This window comes from Gordionus sp. m RMFG-2023, chromosome 5, assembly GCF_954871325.1.
Source record: "Gordionus sp. m RMFG-2023 chromosome 5, tfGorSpeb1-WG-v2, whole genome shotgun sequence".
In the NCBI taxonomy this organism is placed as follows: Eukaryota; Metazoa; Nematomorpha; class Gordioida; order Chordodea; family Parachordodidae; genus Gordionus; species Gordionus sp. m RMFG-2023.
Genome location: NC_088779.1, coordinates 5624971 through 5644000, shown reverse-complemented (window position 1 = coordinate 5644000; position 19030 = coordinate 5624971). Strand labels below are relative to the sequence as shown.

Here is a 19030-nt window from a genome sequence, read left to right as displayed (position 1 = left end):
AAAATTGTTGGCAGCCAATTTTTTCTAAAAAAAAATAGCCAAAAAATCGAAATAATGTAATTATTTATTTATAACACATTATTAATTTACTTGAATATATACATATAAGGTGAGTTAATATAAAAAATAAATATTTATTTTTTAAATAAAAAAAGATATCATTATACAACTAATAGAAGAAAGGGAATTTTTTTTGAATAATAAATTCAGTAAAATAAAAATATTGCAATTTAACGAAGTTTTTTAACGAATAAATTTCCTTCCATAGAAAACCCTGAGGCGAATTTTTGATTGTTAACCGTCAATCTAAATGAACTGGCATCTAATTTCCTTTCGCCTCTTTTTATTGACACGATACCGTTAGATTCGACTGACGCTTTGATATACGGAGTTTCCAACCATATTTTATTGAGAAATGGTATTAAGCATATCCTCTTAACGTTGTCTTTGATCTCCACCTCACCGGACATGGTATCTTGCGTTATCTTGAACCCGTCGATCAGTATATACTGCACCTTTAAGTCATCGTCCGAGCAAAATTTGGCCCTGTTGACGAGATCGTAAGATTTGCGCAACTTATTTAGGATACGGTCGTTAAAAGAATCGTTTAGCCTGTCCCCCAGGGGATTATAATTAAATGTTTTTTCCCTGAATGGAACAGAAGTGATATCCGAAATCTCGTCGTTATCACCTTTACCTACAATGTTCAAAATCTCGCTCTCGATACAAGGTGCTTGATTGCTGAGATCTTTTGTCTTTTGAGTACTCATACAAGGTAATGCGTTGCTAGTAGTGTCATCTTGTGATGAATACTTTTCGGGTTCTAGCTCTTGATCTATATTATTGTACAAGATCGAGGTAGATGAAAAAGTCGTTTGAGGCGGTGACGCCATCGGTGGAAAATCTTCTAGTACCATACCCAAACCTTTGGAATCGAGGGAATAGCCTATAGTAGTCTGAGGGCTTCCTAACCCGACTACCGTTCCACGTGAGTCTTTAAGCACTTTAGAAAAAGTCCGACAAAATTTTATTCCCTCAGAGTCAAATCTAACCCGTCTCTGACCCGTCAGGCTGGCTTCGACTCGCGTCAGTTTATGTCTCATCCGAGCTCCAGGGTGATCGATCGCAGTTTTACTACCTCGCTTATCGCAACTAACTATACAATACATCTGTCTTTGTTGGTACGATTGGTGTAATTGCGGCATTTGAGGAGGTGGTCTACTCATCGTGGGTAATGGTATCGATGAGGATAGCGAGGTAGATGCTAGATATGGACATTTGCTTTTGATATCAAAATTAGTTATTCTTGTATTGTCATCTTCTAGGGTTGTCACCATCTCGTTGGCAGGTTGGTTGGTATCTTGAGGCTTAGTCAATATGTTATTATCAATGTAATTAATCAGAACAAGGTTTTTATTGGAACTGAGTCTTATCTCTACACCTTTTTCCAATGATATATGGATTACGCCTATGTTATCGACGTACATATTAATGGGAGTTGACCTATTTTTCCACATTATTTTAAAACAAAAAAAAAATTTCTAATGAATTATCTTTTCATGGTATTATTATTATTATTGGATATTTAAATTTGCGTAGCATAACGTATTGCACGTTACATCTTGAATTATTGTCATATTAAATGATTTCATGTTTATTTTAAATGAATAAAATTACAAAATGATTTGCTATATTAAAAATTTACCACACTTTTTAAATCTAGTTAAGTTCAGGTTAGGAATTAGTATTATATATTTGCTATTATTTTAAAATTGATTTTATACTTCTTCCAATGATTTTAAATTTAGATCCTTATTGGCTAAAACTCCCAAATAGGGTCTGGAGTTGTAACATCTTAATATGTAAGAAACGTCTATGCAGGCAAAATTATATTTTTATTTGCAGAATATAATATGAGCTTTCTTTATCAAGGAAGTAAATAGAATTATACAATCATGTTTAAGCCTTCAAGATGGCTTATATAAGGGATAACTTTTTATCTAGCATCTAATTATGTTTTATTAACCATTTAGGATTCAAGATAGTTTAATATAATAGCTATCAGTAGATAAGTCATGGGTGAAATTAGTCACTTAGAATTTACTCTGTGAAAAGTTATAAGAGATCGTGACTTAACTTCCTGAAACGACGTGTAATTTTTAAAATGCATCATACGGCCTCGTCTATAGCGAATCGTAACATATGATTTTCAAATTTCATCATAGTGATGTAACTCGTTTCATTACTTCGCTCAGTCATTAAAATATGCCTATTTTCAGAGTTATTTAAAGTATCTAGATACAAGCAATGTCATACCTGTATCTAGATACACTTTTATAAATGTATCGGTATCTAAATACTATTGTAAAGGTATCTGTATCTGTTTTTAGATACTTTCCAGATAATTTTCAGATACATTTTGATATACTTTTATTTAGCACTTTTTATCTAAAAAATAAAAATATTTGAATGCAAAATTCATATCTCATTTAAGCATATAATTTAAATAAATATTTATCTTAAAAAAAACATAATATTAAAACTTATATGTGAAAAAAATAAATATTCACTTATATATTATTTTTTTACCATTAAAACTATAGATATCAGTTCAAGTTGTGAAGGATATTTTTATAATGTAAATGAATATATAAATCCTTGCTTAACCATGAAGCTCATTAATTATTAAAAACAATGCAATTGATGCACAAGATTATTTTAAGCAAGCTAAATTTATTTAGAAATTTTTAAAATAATTTTATAGATATTCCGTTATTTAATGATAAATTAAAAGTTTAATATAAAAATTTTTTTAAATCGTTTTAATGAGAATTTGCTCGAAAGAACGATAAAAATAAGGGTGTTGACATTTTTTTATTATTTTTTTATATGATTATCGAATTGAATGAGAACAAAATATAAAAATGTTGTTTAGGTATTTTGTGCTCTCATAATATGAGTTTCTTTTCGAGCATTTTAAAAATTGTTTCTGTATCTAGATCGTTTTTCGATTATGTATCTGTATATAGATCCATTTTTCGACGATGTATATGTATCTAGATTCTTATTAAAAGTATATTTAACAACTTCGCCACTTGCTTTTGTAAATTACGCAGCGACGAATTACGCGGATCGCGCTTACTATAAAAGAGGTTTAATTGAAGTCAGTTGCAAGAGATGGAATTGTGTCATTTTTCATAAATAGTAAATATTTTGAATAAATTCTACCTATAACTATCAATCAAAATAGCGAAGAGCTGCTTACCTACATATAGTTCCGATGATAGGATTATTAGTTGCACTAATATATAATAAATATTTAAAACTACGAATTAGAGTTGTTAAAGTATCACGCTACATTTTTTTAGTAGCGGTAACTAATAGCCCGCCAATTTTAAAAAAAGATGGCAATAGCGGTGGCTCACTCCTTTTTTTTAAGAGAATACCCATTAAAACTTTATACAATCAAATATAATTCAAAAATAACTAATTATTTACATTTTTCATAATTCATTTTTTAAAATTATATTCATCATATTTAACTAAGTTTTTAAATTTAAATTTCTAAATCTGGATTAAGTTTTAATAATAAAAGTGTCGCTAATAGAGATGGGAAGATAATTTTTAGAAAGGTGATGTAACAACAAAATTTCACTAGAAAAATGATATTCTGAAATTTGCTTTTTACCAAAAATATTATAGATTTAAATTTAGATATATAAAATATCGAAAGATAATATCTACTGATAAATCATATGCATAAATTTTTATAAATTAATTATATTATATCTAACTGCTGTTTTATTAGAATATTCATTACTCAATTTTCAGAGAGAATTAAAAATATCTCAATAATTTTGGTGGACTAGATGAATTACATCTAATAAATCAAATTTAATCCAATCTAAATTGATGAACCTATACAACATCAGAAATAGGCGCTTCTCAAAAATTAGCTGAAAAACTCTCAATCAATTTTATAGTCAGGCCAATTTCTCTATAATCCCTCATTTATCAATCTGAAAACATTTTCTCCTTGTTACTAAATATACCTTATCGGCAGACATTTGATAGAAAGAATTTTGAAATTTGTTAGAAAGAATTTTGAAATTATATTAAGGAATGAAACAAAATCTGATAATTAGATTTTTTAGACGTTGCTAACATCGGCACAATAGCAGATTGTAGGGACTTATCACATAAGGGCAAATAAAGTATTTATGTTCTTATCTTATATAAATTAAGTGATTCTAACTAGTAGCTTAATAGGCTATTGGTAACGTTTGCTGATCTATTACCCAATAAAGATATATTACCTAATAAATCCGCGTGCCGCATTTTATTTTAAACCTAAAAATACTCAAAATGGTCATATTTGATAATTTTTCTTGTATATAAAATGTTCTATAAAAAAAAAATACCCAGTAGCCTCAAATGCTACTGTTGAGTTGTTATTTTGTAAGACTTAGGTTTATACCTTATGATCGCCACTCTAGACTTTGTGGAATATAATATGGAAATAATTTTAATTATTAAAATTCCATAAATACAGGATAAATTTTTTTACATTTTATCTCTTATTATTATATCCATTTATTTTGACATATGTTGGAATCAGAAATGTTAATTTTTGTGGACATAGATTAGATCGCCTAGTGATACTTAATCACCTCGCACTTTACCACGACGACACTTTACACTCTGCAATTTTTGAAAAAATGGCGGTAGCGGATAACCTGCTAATTTTTTGGAAAAAATGGTAGTGGGGAAACTATGCCCGGTTGAGCAAGCATTAATTGTTATTTTTACAAAAAAATATTTTGTTTATATTTTGATAATATTCATGATTGATATTTTGTTATAAAAATATGTAAGAGGAAATAAAATTTAAAAAAAAAATTTTTTATCCTCCCACTAGCACCATCTATTAAATTTGTAAATCGCCTGTTCACCTATATTCATTGCACGGGTGGGCGTGGGTGGATTATTTAAAACTCCACCCGCCGAAGACCTATAGTATTATTCATCCATGACACTTGTTATAAAATGTATCATGTTAGTTAGAATTAGAATGATAGTTTAAGTTATATTAAATGTTTTAATTATTTTAATATTAATCGAAATTTATTGGAAAAATAATAAGATCATATTTTATAACATGATTAAGTTTCCGATATTCCGATAATGGAACGAAAATTTTTTCTAGAGAACTTAAAAGAGAAATTTAAAATGGAAAACAAATGATCAAACAAAAATAAAGAAATATTCGGGCAAAATAAAAAATCAATATTCAAAAGTCAGGAGAAATTTTAAATTTAAATAAAATCATAAAATATTCAAAAACTGCTAGTTTGTAATTTGTATATTAGCTTGCTAGTTTGCAAGACTAGCTAATAGAGTTCTCTAATACCTTGTCCGGTACCCGGCCTGGAGTAATGTCAGAAGAAAATTTATTTGGGTCTAGCCGAATGATAATTCATGTAGTATAGTGTTTTATAATGTAACATTCCCCAATATTATAAATAGTTGTTTATTTTGGTGTTCAAAATATATTTTGGGTTAGGTCTTATATTTAAAAAAAACAGGGCCGGGGCCTGAAACCTTAACAAAAAGTTTAAAAAGGGACCGCCAAATTGCAAAGGATGTTTCTTGATTTTACTTCTCTCATTATTCGACCTAATAATCTTAAAAAAAATAAAGATAAGCTCTTGAAATGAAGCAATATATCTCCAGAGTTGTTGAACACTACTTTTAAAAGTAGCGCGCTACCGCTATCGCTCCTATCTATCAAAAAATGTAGCTAAATAATACATAAAAATAAACATTTATAAATATTTAAATATAGTTAGTTTTAATTATAAAAAAAAATTATGTAATAAAAATAACTATTTATGGTAATATACATTTTTTATTTATTTTATTGCATTTTAATAATATAATCATTTAAATATTATCATCCCCAAGTCTAGAGCGACGATTAGAAAGTATAAGTTTTGCCTTACTAAATAATCTCTCAACACTAGCACTTGAGGGCAAGAGAGTATTTAAAATTATATACATATTTTTAATATAAGAAATATTCAAAATTACTCATTTGAGTATTTTTAGATATAAAAAAAGCGTCAGTGGATTTTCTATTCTATTGTCTTTTATTTCAAAAAAATTATTAGTGGAAGTCATTTTTATGGTTGTAACTAGGCCATCTTTGTTTGGGATAAGACTATTCAACTTTTCCAAGAGCCTATCACGTTGATCTTTAGCATCATCGGAATTGATATATAATCAGATTGCAGCTAATACATTATCATCATTGTATAGGTGGGAAAGTTACAAAAAGTGTATTTAAAATATTTAATCATAAAATTTTATAAATTTTTTAGCTTTTAACTTTAAGTTAGAATAAATTATTCAGTCAAAATCATTACAATATAAATTTTATTTACCTTCTATCAATGCCTTTTAACATATAGTTTACTAGGGGCTGGTATAAGATTAGATTATTCAATCTCTTTAATTTATTAGAGGATACTTAAAGTGGGAACATAGTACCCTATCTCTATATTATCCTCACCTTCCATAATTTGAAGGGAAACCGCCTCATATTGTATACTAAAAAATTAAAACGATATGAAATTGATTCATTTTTAAACTCTTTTATAAAAGTATGCTCTTCATCATTTATATATTGAATTCCAACATGATCACAAAGAAAATTTATTTCTAATCTTCTTTCATCCAGAAAAAATATTATTAATTTGATTGTGTGGTATACTGAGTTCTATCTAGTGTGGTTAGGAATTAATAAATACCTGCTTAATTTTTTTTAAAATATGTCTGAGCCTTTAGAAGATTTGTTCTGCTTATTACATAGAGTTTGACATTTATAAAAAATAGATCTTGGTACCCTTTTAAAATCTTTATTTTTTAGGGCTCCTTCAGCACCCACTGTTGCTATCAAATTTAGATTATGGTATTAGCATCTCCTGTGACTAGGCAACATTGAGTTGGAATTTTAAGATCCTAAAGAAAATTGATTAGATTAACATGTATTATAAAATAATTTAAACCTTCTTCTAAGATCTCATTAATATCAATGGTATCACAACATCTATTTCCTCCTCTTCCAATACATGTTGACTATCATTTTGTATCTCATCTCTAGCAGTATAATCACCAAATATTATTTATTCATGTAAAATAGGACAAATTATTCATCCAGTTTTTAATAGAAATTTGTAAAATAAACATAGATTATAATTATTAAACAGTTAGGTTTTATACCATTAATCGTTCTCTATTTATAATTCATGTTAGGAAAATTTTTACTTTGGATTTATCACTTCAAAAACATTGGGGGCCATTTAAATCAAAATCTCACAACTCACCCGTGGGACTTTGATGGTGTGAGATTTCGAAATCTCATAGACTTCCACACTTTGAACCGGTAAGAACATGTTATCATTCTCAGTCAAGAGATCACCTAAACGATCGGTGTCCCCGCGGACCTCGTAAACTGTGAAAAAGTACCGGAAGGCTAGTCCGCAGGTGCAAACGATTCATGTGGCTCAACCCACGTAGACCGTAGCGAGAGAAATAGTGGAGACGGCGATTTCAGTAATTTGTTATATTTTTTACATTGATTTATTGTGGAAATAATATAGCCAACTTTGTGATTGTATTTCCTGTTCTTAATTTCTTGTAATTAAATAAATCCAGGTATGATAATTTTAATAAAATAAATTCTAGATCAATTTGATTTTCTTATATTTCTTATATTTCTTTTAAATATTAATATGTTATTTTATTACAAACAATAACTAATATTTGGATTACAACAATTTACTTGTACTAACCAAATATAATTAATATATAACAATTGTTAATTGTTAAATAATGGAAATTGATTTTTTTTATATTTAAATTTGTATTGATATTTTATATAACTTTAATTGGTGTTATTTGAATATAACCTTATTTAATATGTTGATGGAAACTTACGATTATTTTAGCCTATATCCTTGCTTTTGTTTAAATTGTTTTTGTAATATATTTTGATACTTTTTATTTTTGCTTAATCAAATTTATATTTAAAATAAAAGATATATACCTTATTTTTTATAATAGATTTTAGTTAGTTAGATCTTTTTTAGATTAATGTAAAAATATAATAAAAAAAACTTATTTGTTTAATAAAAACTTTTTGTTTTGCACCATACAGATTGATTTAGACACTTCACTTGACAAATTCTTATTCAACTACAGAAATACACCAAATAATACAACAGTAGTTGCACCTTCTAAAACTATTGTGATGATTGCTTAATCCATTGAGATGACTCTATTTAGACTACCTATTGTGACGATTGTTTAATCCATTGAGATGACTCTATTTAGACTACCTATTGTGACGATTGTTTAATCCATTGAGATGACTCTATTTATATGACTACCTATTGTGTTGATTGCTTAACCTATGGAGATGACTACCTATTATGACTCTACCTTGTGCTTAACCTATGGAGATGACTACCTATTATGACTCTACCTTGTGCTTAACCTATGGAGATGACTACCTATTATGACTACCTTATCTATTGTGATGTTATGACTACCTTATCTATTGTGACTACCTAAACTACTGAGATTACCAAGAATCAAACCTTAGTACGTTCTTTCATGCAAAAAGCTTCTTTCTTTATGGTGTCCCGGCTCTGGATGTTGGACTGGAATATAATAGCCAGCACCTAACCTAATGTGACAACCTAGGAAGAACTGATATGGAAGTTGAACGATAGGTTATGAATTCTATTTTGTGAGACCAATGATGGTTACTTATTATTCTAATCCACGTAAGAAGTATTATAAATTAAAATTTTATGCCAGGATAAAGGCATGTTATAAATTTTTAAAATTACTAAAATGTAAAATCATAATGGATAATATTGATATTTTTTGATTTCTTGAATGATGACCAATTGTTGTAAATTAACATAAACCTAAAGATGAATTCTTAAATATAATTAAAAATATTAAAAATCCTAAACAAGAAGATAAAACTTAATTTTAAATATGTTAAAATGTAATTTTTAAATCACATGATTGATTCAAATAACCCTTATAAGTAATACTTAATATGATAAAAAGTTTTTGAAATTAAAAGCTTTGAAGACAAAAAGTTATGTAAAAAAACATTCATTTTAGAAAAATATATTTAAATATATGTGGTGAATTTTCAAAACTATCTTATGAAGAATTTTTTTTTTTTGAATTAAAATTAGGGTGTGAAATTTAAAATTTTATTTAAAGAGAGGGAAATGTGAATAATATATTATTTGCATATTTTAACCTGGGAGATAGAAAATAAACAAAAATTAATTAAACACTAAAACACGAAAAATTAAACGCTTATAAAATATGAAATGCTAAAAAATGTAAAACGCAAAAAATATAAAACGCTAAAAATATAAAACGCTAAAAGTATAAAACGCTATGATTAACTTAAAAATAATATAATAATTATTATAATTTATCATTCCTTATTCTGGATTAAAATTTTATTCCTTATTCCATAAATTATCATTCCTTATTACATAAATTATCATTCCTTATTACATATTTTATCATTCCTTATTACATATTTTATTGTTCCAAAATTCAAAATTTTATTCGTGCATATTATTCATATATTTGATTTGATCAACTATTCCAAATTACATATTCTGATTTATTCCAAATTCCAATATTCGACTGGATTAATTATGAAATTTGAGAAATGTGAAGGATATCAAGCTAACGATAACGTTCAACGATTTCGAATGTTTAATTATTATTGGTTATTTTTATGTTAACATTATTATTTGAGAAGTTGTATATTTTTTAATTATTTCAAAGAGGATTGGTAAAATGGCATTAAAAATATATCTAATAACCTTACCACTTATTAAAACGGACTTTTTTTTAAATCTGCTGTTTTTGTAAAGATTTAAAAAAGGTTTTTATTAGATTCCTTGAAGAAAATACGAAAAATAATTCCCAAATCTTTTATATCGAAATTTAAGAACATAATTTGATTAAAATAATATTTTTGTAAATTTCTTTTTTCATAAAAATTAGCGTATCATCTACGAGGGAGGTTAAATTACCAAAACTGGAGGGGTGTTTGACTGACACTTACTTGGAGAGACTTATAATGATTTAATGTTTAAATATTTCATGTATTTATGAAATTTTTATTTTATTTTATTTTATTATATACGCAATAAATATAAATTGCAAGATATAAAATTTTTCTAAAACGCATAGTATAAAAATAATTTACTTAATTCATATTAAAGTATATAATTTTTTTGGAAGAATAGATAAATTTGATAAATTACAAAATGAAAGAATAAAAATAAAAAGTTTATAAAAAAGGGAAATTATTATATTATTCTGTCCTTTTCTAAATATCCTAGAAAAGCACGGACTAAAAGTAAATAGAGAAAAAAGGGAGTATATGGTGATAGGAGGAGATGAAACAGAGAGCATTGTTATAAATGAATGGCAGATATCGGCAATAGAAAGCTGCAAATATTTGGGCTCCACTTTACAAAGAAACGGCACGAAGAAAGAGATAAAGAGTAAAATTAATAAAGGGTGGTTAAAGTGGAGATCTTTATCTGGAGAGCTCTTTGACAAAAGAATCCCACACAAATTGTAGGGAAAAATATACAGTTCCTTAGTACAACCAACTATTCTATATAGTTCGGAAACATGGCCAACCAAAGAATCAGACGAGAGAAGTCTACAAACTAGAATACTAGGAAGTTTAAAGGTAGTGCCTATTTAGACTAAGATAATGGTAAACAGACTTAGGTGGTATGGGCACACAATGAGAAGGCCTATGAACTACATAGGAAATAAGGTTGAGAGTTTGGAAGGGTAAACGTAAAAGAGGAAGGCCAAAACCTCAATGGGGCCATAAAGTTAGAGCCAATACGAAGAATTATAAATTAGATAAACGAGATAGTATGAAATGAATAACATAAAGTGGAAAGAGATATTGAAGGAGCTTACCACCAGAAAAGGTGAAAGCTAAAAGAGAAAAATAAAATGAAAAATAAAATTATTGGCCTAAAACTATGATATTTTTATTTAATTCATATTTAAATTTAAGCTTTCTTTTCTCTTAAAATGATGAAATAAAATATTATAGCTAAGAATTATGAGTTTGATTAATATTTGCAAATTACTAAGGAATTCTAATTCCTGATCTAACATATGCTGTTTAATAAATTCTCAACTGCATGAGTCCACTTACTTTTTATAATTAATTGGAGACCTAGTTAATATTTTAAAAAATGATAATCATTTTTATTATAAGCCACATCCTATTTTATATAATAATAAAATGATCAGGAATAAAAATAAAAGAAGTCGGAGATATTAACATTATTTTAAATTAGAAAATATGTATGTTAAAAGAATGTATAAATTTAAAATTATATTTTTACTCATGATGATTTCATAAAAATTATCCAGATCTTTTATTAATGCTTTAATTCCTTCAATTATAAAAATCATCCATATTTTTTATTAATGTTTTAATTCATTCAATATAAATTAAATCCAAATCTTTTATTAATGCTTTAATTCATTCAAATTAATAATTATAAAAAATAGTTTATTAAAATTTTCGAAATTTTTAAAAATTAATAGAAAAATATTATAACAACATTACTTATTTTAAATAAATATATATATGACGTTTAGGGCTAGTCTTTAAATCACATATTTTAAAAAACTAAATATATATGGGAAAAAAGAAGCTTTTGGCGTGAAAGAACGTCCTTGGAGAAAAAGTAAAAATATTATTTTATCTCCTTTTATTTCTCTTTTTCATATCATATTATATCTTTTTACAAAAATAATATTTGAATATAATATTAAAAGGTTAAGTTATAAAACGAAAAGTAAAACTAAAATAAAAATATAATTTGAATAAACAAAATTAAATGAATGCGCGTTACATAAATTAAAACATAATACTATCAATAATCAAAATATATAATATTTTAATTTATTAATTCCTATAATATAACAATATAAATATTTAAAAAAAAACAAACCCACAACATATTTTAATGTTAAAAATAATCATCCTGTGGGATTAGACTACCCATGTAGCTAATGTAATTAGCCCTGTTCCTTGAAAGGATAGCGACAAGTGTTATTTTATAAATTTTTTGAGCTCTTTTTCTAAAATTCTAATATCTGGCTTTACCGAAATGTATTACATAATGCTTGGAATACCTAATTTATGAATTCCAGATAATTTTGGAATGAACTTTTAAACTCATATATATATTCGCTTTTCCTTAAATTTTTTATATAAATTATAAATGACTCAAAGGTTAACGGCAAAATTGTTTGGAATTCATAGGATAGGTATTCTAAGCATGCTGAAATACATTTCCATTAATATTAGATTCTTAAATTTAAAAAACGCGCTCAAAAAAATGATTTAAAATTGAAAAAATAACACATTGCCTGAAAAAACACATTCGCTAATTATTCAATTATTATTTTAATATAGTATTGCATTTTGAATTAATAAAGGGATTGGATTAAAATAAAATTATTTAATTGAAATTGGCACATATATAGGCAATTTAGATTTAGCTTGTAAATATTTTGTTAATAAGAATTTAAAAATTCTGTAGAAACATATTTATTTAATTGTATTAAAATATTGTAATTTGTAGATGTTGGATAAATTTGAAAAATGTGCAATGCAGAGACATGAGTATTTGTTTGGCTTAAAAATTCTTAACTTCATGAGTCCATTTACTTAAAAGAGCTTTATTGTTAATTGAAAGCTTAATTAATTTAAAGTAATAATGATCATTTTGCAGGAATAAAAATAATAGAAAAAAAGTCAGAGATATTAACTTGTTGTAAATTAAAAAAATAGTAATAGAATTATATTTTTACTCATTTATATATTATAATTCAACTTATTTTCATTATATAAAGATTGTTAAAGGTCTAAGAAAATTTAATAATTTAATTATTAGTAAAATCTAAAAATCTATAAAATTATCATACATGGAAAAGATACATCCTTATTTTTGCTTAACAAAAAATACTTCTAAATGAATTTTAAATTTATGTATATATTCATATTCTGTTGTAAATTAAGCCGCTATTTTTGTTATATAAAAAAAATATACAAATCAAGATTTTTTAAAAGACTCCATCCTGCGGAAATTCTTTTTAACTTTTATTTTACTATTATATATTATTATTAAAAAAATTGTTTAATAGTTATATTCATTTTTTATATTCATTTAGATATAAATTTTTAAACAATAATTAATTCTTTTTATATAAACTTGAAAAATTTTTTTATATCTTGCATGCAATTTATATTTTTATGCGTATTAAGTAAAGTAAAATAAAAATTTCATAAATCATACACATCAATTTGCAAAACGATTAACTTTTTTTTCAAAATCTGCACACATCTGTAAAATAAAAAGATGAATAATTTTTATAAAATTAATTAACTGATTTTGTAATTAATGTTTAGGTAGAATCAGGTTTAAATATTTTTTTTTCAGTAATAACTTCTAGCCTTCTTAGTGATTCTTGATCCTTTAGGTTTGTATGTGCGTACTGGATGAAGATGTTATATCCCTTCCGCTTGACTTTTATTAGGTAAATTATCAGGTTCAGGTATATCTTCTATAACATCATTCATGTTATCACTTTCTGAACTGTCATACACTTCTAGAAAATAAGATAAAATCTATTATTAATAAAAGACAATAAACCTTCCAATTCTAATCTAATTTGGTTACAAATATCCTGATCATCTAATATACCATCGCAACTTGCATTATCATCATGTAAGGCATAAAATAGAAACATGGGGACTATGTCATCCTCTTCTTCCTCACCAGATTCACATAATTCATCCTCTAATTACCAATCAAATAGAATTGTTTGGTCAAAGAAATTGGCTTGAATAAAACATTTTATAATTGTTGTACTTGTGACCTCCCACCAAGCTAATTTTATCAGGAAAAGGCTGTCTTAAAGGGTAAATTTCTTATAAACATGCTTGGCCACTCTCTTCCATATATTTGGTCATTATTTTAATTAACTTTTTCTGTAAGGGCATTTAAAGTATCAAATAACTTTCATATCCAAAGATTGAATAAGTAATGTAGTTTTGGAAGTAAAAAATTATTTTTGTATTTTTTAAATTCTAATTTAATTTAGTAATAACTAGCATTGTCACCAAACTATAATATATTTTTCTTTAAAGACAAATTTCATTCCTTTAAGATGTCTTCAAAGGTTGGAGTGGACATCCAAATATTTTTTTTAGAATAATATTTAACAGGTAATTTTTTATTTTTAAAACATCTTGGATTTTTAAATTATCCAATTAAAGAGAACGGTTACCTTTTCTTTATCTTGTTCAAACTCTAATTGGGTTTCACTAAATTCCATGGTACCCTTTGGTAACACTCGGTAGAACAGTTCAGTTTCATCACAATTATATATGTTGCATTCAACATAACCATCAACGAGAAGGAAGATTTCTTGTTCCAATCATTAGTACTAGTAAGATCTGTACTCCCTCCTTCATAGTAGATTATGTGAAAATTAATATAGCTCCTTTTCCTAAATCTTTACAACCAACTGGCAATAGGAATCCCATAAAAATTTAGAACTACCTTCATAAAATGTTTTGCTATAATAGTCTTTTCCAGCATGACAGGGTCATTCAAGGTACAATTTTTCTTCTCATGTGTGCAAACCAAATTAATAATGCTGCCTCTGTTTTCGGGAAAATACTATTTCTGATTTTCTTAGTTGATGCTGGTTTATTTGTAAGGCATTGCCATAATATGATTTTTCGTTTGATTCAATTCTGTAAATTGTAGAGATGTGGCATTATAAACTTTTGCTAAGAGTTTTTTCGTATATCTAATTTATCAATAACTTCAGCCTTTTGTTTAAGTCAATATTTTAAATTTATTTTAAAAATATAAACAATTTAAGAATAAAATAATAATAAATTACCATAATTCTTATTTTAATTTAAGAATAATTTTTTAAATATTTAGTGCTAATCTCCTATTTAAAAATCGTCGCTTCGCACTTATACGATGAAAATGACGTTGTTGACATATAAATATGGGAGTTAAAATTTTTCGCATTTAACTGATTTTTCGCTATCAACCGATTTGCATTTAAAAATGTATTTTAACATTATGCCATTGTACATTTCAACAAAATGGCGCATTTTTTTCGCATTTAAAGATATTTGCACTTAAGCGATATGCAATTGGTTTTGACTGTAAATATAATAAGTCTGTGATAAAAATTACAAATTTTACCTTATATAAATATACATGATTCTCAAAATTTGTTGCTTGGGTCATATTGTTGAATGTGGATTCCTTATAATATGTGTTATTTATATTTAAAACATTTTATGAAAGTAATCATTTTAACCTGTTATATTTTGGTAACTAATATAACCGAGCTTGAACCAGGTACAATTTTTAAATTTATCAAATGTTATTTCACAGATTAGACATTAAATTGCAAAATAATATATCCTATTATTCCTTAATATTAATAATAATAATCGTATAATTATAAAACAAATTTAATATACTTTACATATAATATATTACTATTAACAACACAAAATTGGTTTATATACTAAATAATTAAAATTTAGTCTTTTAATTACGAAAAATCTGATAAGTGCATAATTTTTTTTATTCCCAAATCTTTGCAATTAATCGGTTTTGACTACATTAAATATTTAATTTTAAAATCATTATAAACAGACATTTGCAAATAGTCGCCTAATTTTATATATGTGATGTCTTAATTAATAAGAATAATTTAAAAAATTTTTAATTTTGATTTATTTCAAATTATTAGGCACCATTGTCAATTCAGATTAAGGCATGGATAAGCTTAAAGTAGTGCATACAAGGAGTGGATAGTTAAAAATAGGATTGAGTAAGTTGTTGTCGTTATATTTCATAAAGGTATTAGTTAATTTTTATTAAGTAACTAACATTCCCTATTCTAGTTGTGTGCATATCATAGAATCTAATAGACACATATTAAGAATTAATTATTGATTGGAGTTACTATCATTTTGTTATATTTCAACCTTTATTAGTCCTCACTATCACAAATTATATCATCAATCATCGACCATTAACCTTTTTGTAAATTCGGGCAAAAAAAGACAATTCATGTAGTAATTTGTCACTGAATACATATTTTAATTGTGAAACTTTATTCAAGACCAGAAATAACTTAGTTCATCAATATTCTTCGGGTGAAAATAGTGATTTTTTTTAAGCTCTTTATTAACCAAAAATCGTATGGTTGTTAAACTATTTATATTTTGATCAAATGTAGGACAAAATGCTCTAAATAATAAAAATTAATCAGATCTTCTACCGTTCATCTTTGCATTCATTCTGTACATCCTTATTTTAAAACTTATTAGAATTTTTAGCATTTCATTTTGTATCCAGATGCTTCCTGGCAGATGATTTAAATCATGAATATTTTTATTTAAATTTATTTGTAGCCATTTTTAGCTATATTTTGAATGAGGTGGCATCTTCAATCATTTTCCAAGCTAATAAATCTTCAAATTTCTAGTTTAAAGATATAATATTTGAAGATTAATGAAAACCACCTAAATTTCAAAAAAGGTCAAAGTGGGTTATTTTGAATCTTCTGAGATTCTCAATTAAAAATTTACCAGGTTTGTTTTACCTTATGGAGATCGTGAGTAAGCTCTCTTCTTTATATAACTATCTAAGATATTTTTTATATGCCAATACCTTATTTCACCTATTTATTTTATAGACTTAGCAGCCTCCTTTAGTCAGATAAATAATTTTTCCTAAGATCAGCTGCTGTCTTATACTATATTTGTAAACTAATAGTTGCCATCTATCTCCCTCTTGTAATATTAAATTCCTAATTTTACATTTTCACCATATTTGTAAACTAATAGTTGCTGTCTTTCTCCTTCTTTTAATATTAAATTCCTAATTTTAGGTAAAACAGCATTGATAATTTATTAACGGCTGCTCTAACATAAAATTGTTAGAGAACTTTTTTCCTTGGATTTTGATTTATCGGTAAGTTTTAGCTTTTCATATTTTTAAATCTCGCTAATTATATGACAAGGGGTTGATTATATTAGTTGTGAGTTCATTTTTAAACTGTGACTTTAATACTGATAAGCTATCAAAAAGGAAGGGGGGGGGGTGATTTTATATGATCTTGAAGTTTATTGTTTTGTACCACATGCAACAAAGATGATAAAAAATATAAAATATAACTTTAAATATCATCTTTAAATGGCTGAGTTAGTTCTGAATTTGTGAACCTTATAATATCTTTAGAATTTAAGTCAACTAATTTATTCAAATGTTTTATTAAGGGAGGTGATCAGTTTTAATAAAATTGTCACAACAAATATAAAAATATTGACCGGATATGCCTGGTCCAATCTCAAGGGTTAAAATTGTTCAATTTGAAATAAATGGATATATGGGGAAGAAAAATTTCTTTTACAAGCCCAACTCCGCTTCTACAAAAGTTTTAGAGAATGAGCTCACCTTTTACTCTATAGTTTTCAATATAAACCCGAAAATCATCCATATTCACATTCATTTTAAAAGTTAATAGTTTAATATTATTTCTAATTTTTCTCTCCCTTTTCACCAAACGGATATTATTTCTTCGTTTGGGTCAAGATATAGGCCAAGTGTTCAATGAATTTTTATAGGAATTTATTTTGCGGATGAGGTAAATATTTCTTACCCTGATCAAAAGAAAATAGATCCATATTGTTCATTAAAATTTAATAACATTTTTTTCGCAAGTCCTAAATCATTCTTTGTTTTCCGAAGCCATGATATATCTTCTTATTTATTCATAAGTATGGAGATGACCCAGAAGTATCCCTTCCTTTGATATCATACTATCCAGCTAAAAAATTTTGAGATACTAATCTTATGTCACGTCACATATTGACAGAACGTGTTAGTCTTTGATTTTTATTTATAAATCGAGATTTTTTATAGGCACGCGCGTACTCAGGCAAATAAGTTCTATCCCTGATGGTATTGATTGTCTATTTAAACAAAACTCATAAGTTGGTTTATCATTTTGAATATATATATATATCTACTTTAAATATATTCATTTAAAAACACGGAAGTCATAATATTTATATTTATATATAAAAAAAATTTCTAAAAAAATACATATTTATTTAAAATAAAAAATTAACAATCAGAAAAAGAACCAATCGAATATTAATATTAAAAAATAAACATTAAAAAAATATATAAAAAATAAAATAAAAAAAGCTCCCCCCTTCCTCCCCCATTACCACCACCACCAAAAAAAGCAGAAACCTAAAATAACTTTTTAATAATTTTAGAATATAAAGTAAATAAAGTAATTTTAAAAAAAAATAATTTTTAAGAATATTTTGATATAAATACTGGATTATCTCAGTCAATAGCTTTATTAAAAAGAATTATTTTTATAACTTGACTTTCTAATTGATTAAAAATTTATATTAAAATATTTTTATTTTATAAATCATTTTACTTAATATTAATTTATAAAAATAAATGAATATATTTACTATGTTATTTATGTCGGTGTTGTTATTCAAATTCAGCGAGTGCCATGGTAAGTATGATAATAATATTTTTTATAAAATATTTTCTTATGATCCTTTTTTATTATAAATTTGTTTAATATCGAGCCATTTTTTATGATAAATTTCCCTATTAATATAACATAAAAAAAAGAATAATCTTTTAATATAAACCTTTTTAAATTAATTATTCATACTACTAATAAAAAGTTCAAGAAATATTTTTTAAAATTTAAAATGGAAGTTAAATTTTTATCAAAAGTTAAGTGTATTAGGACATAAATGCAAGCTCTCTAAACCTTTTCTACCACT

The 19030-nt window shown here is 25.8% G+C and overlaps 1 protein-coding gene across 2 annotated transcripts; it reads right to left on the bottom strand.

Annotated features, from left to right (window-relative positions):
* Positions 1-211: 211 nt before the first annotated feature.
* LOC135929757 (uncharacterized) lies at positions 212-11830 on the bottom strand. 2 transcript variants are annotated; one of them, XM_065466465.1, is made up of 2 exons: positions 11746-11830; positions 212-1503 (listed from the first exon to the last, which is right to left on the bottom strand). In XM_065466465.1, the coding sequence occupies exon 2, from the start codon at positions 1485-1487 to the stop codon at positions 231-233; it is 1257 nt and encodes a 418-aa protein (XP_065322537.1). In that variant the 5' UTR covers positions 1488-1503; positions 11746-11830; the 3' UTR covers positions 212-230. The 2 variants fall into 2 exon arrangements, with proteins under 2 accessions (XP_065322537.1, XP_065322538.1); XM_065466466.1 differs by having other exon boundaries at positions 212-1367; positions 11746-11769.
* Positions 11831-19030: the final 7200 nt, after the last annotated feature.

Excerpts from the sequence above, each read along its gene's own strand:
- LOC135929757 (XM_065466465.1), bottom strand. The coding sequence starts at position 1,487 with ATGTACGTCGATAACATAGGCGTAATCCATATATCATTGGAAAAAGGT.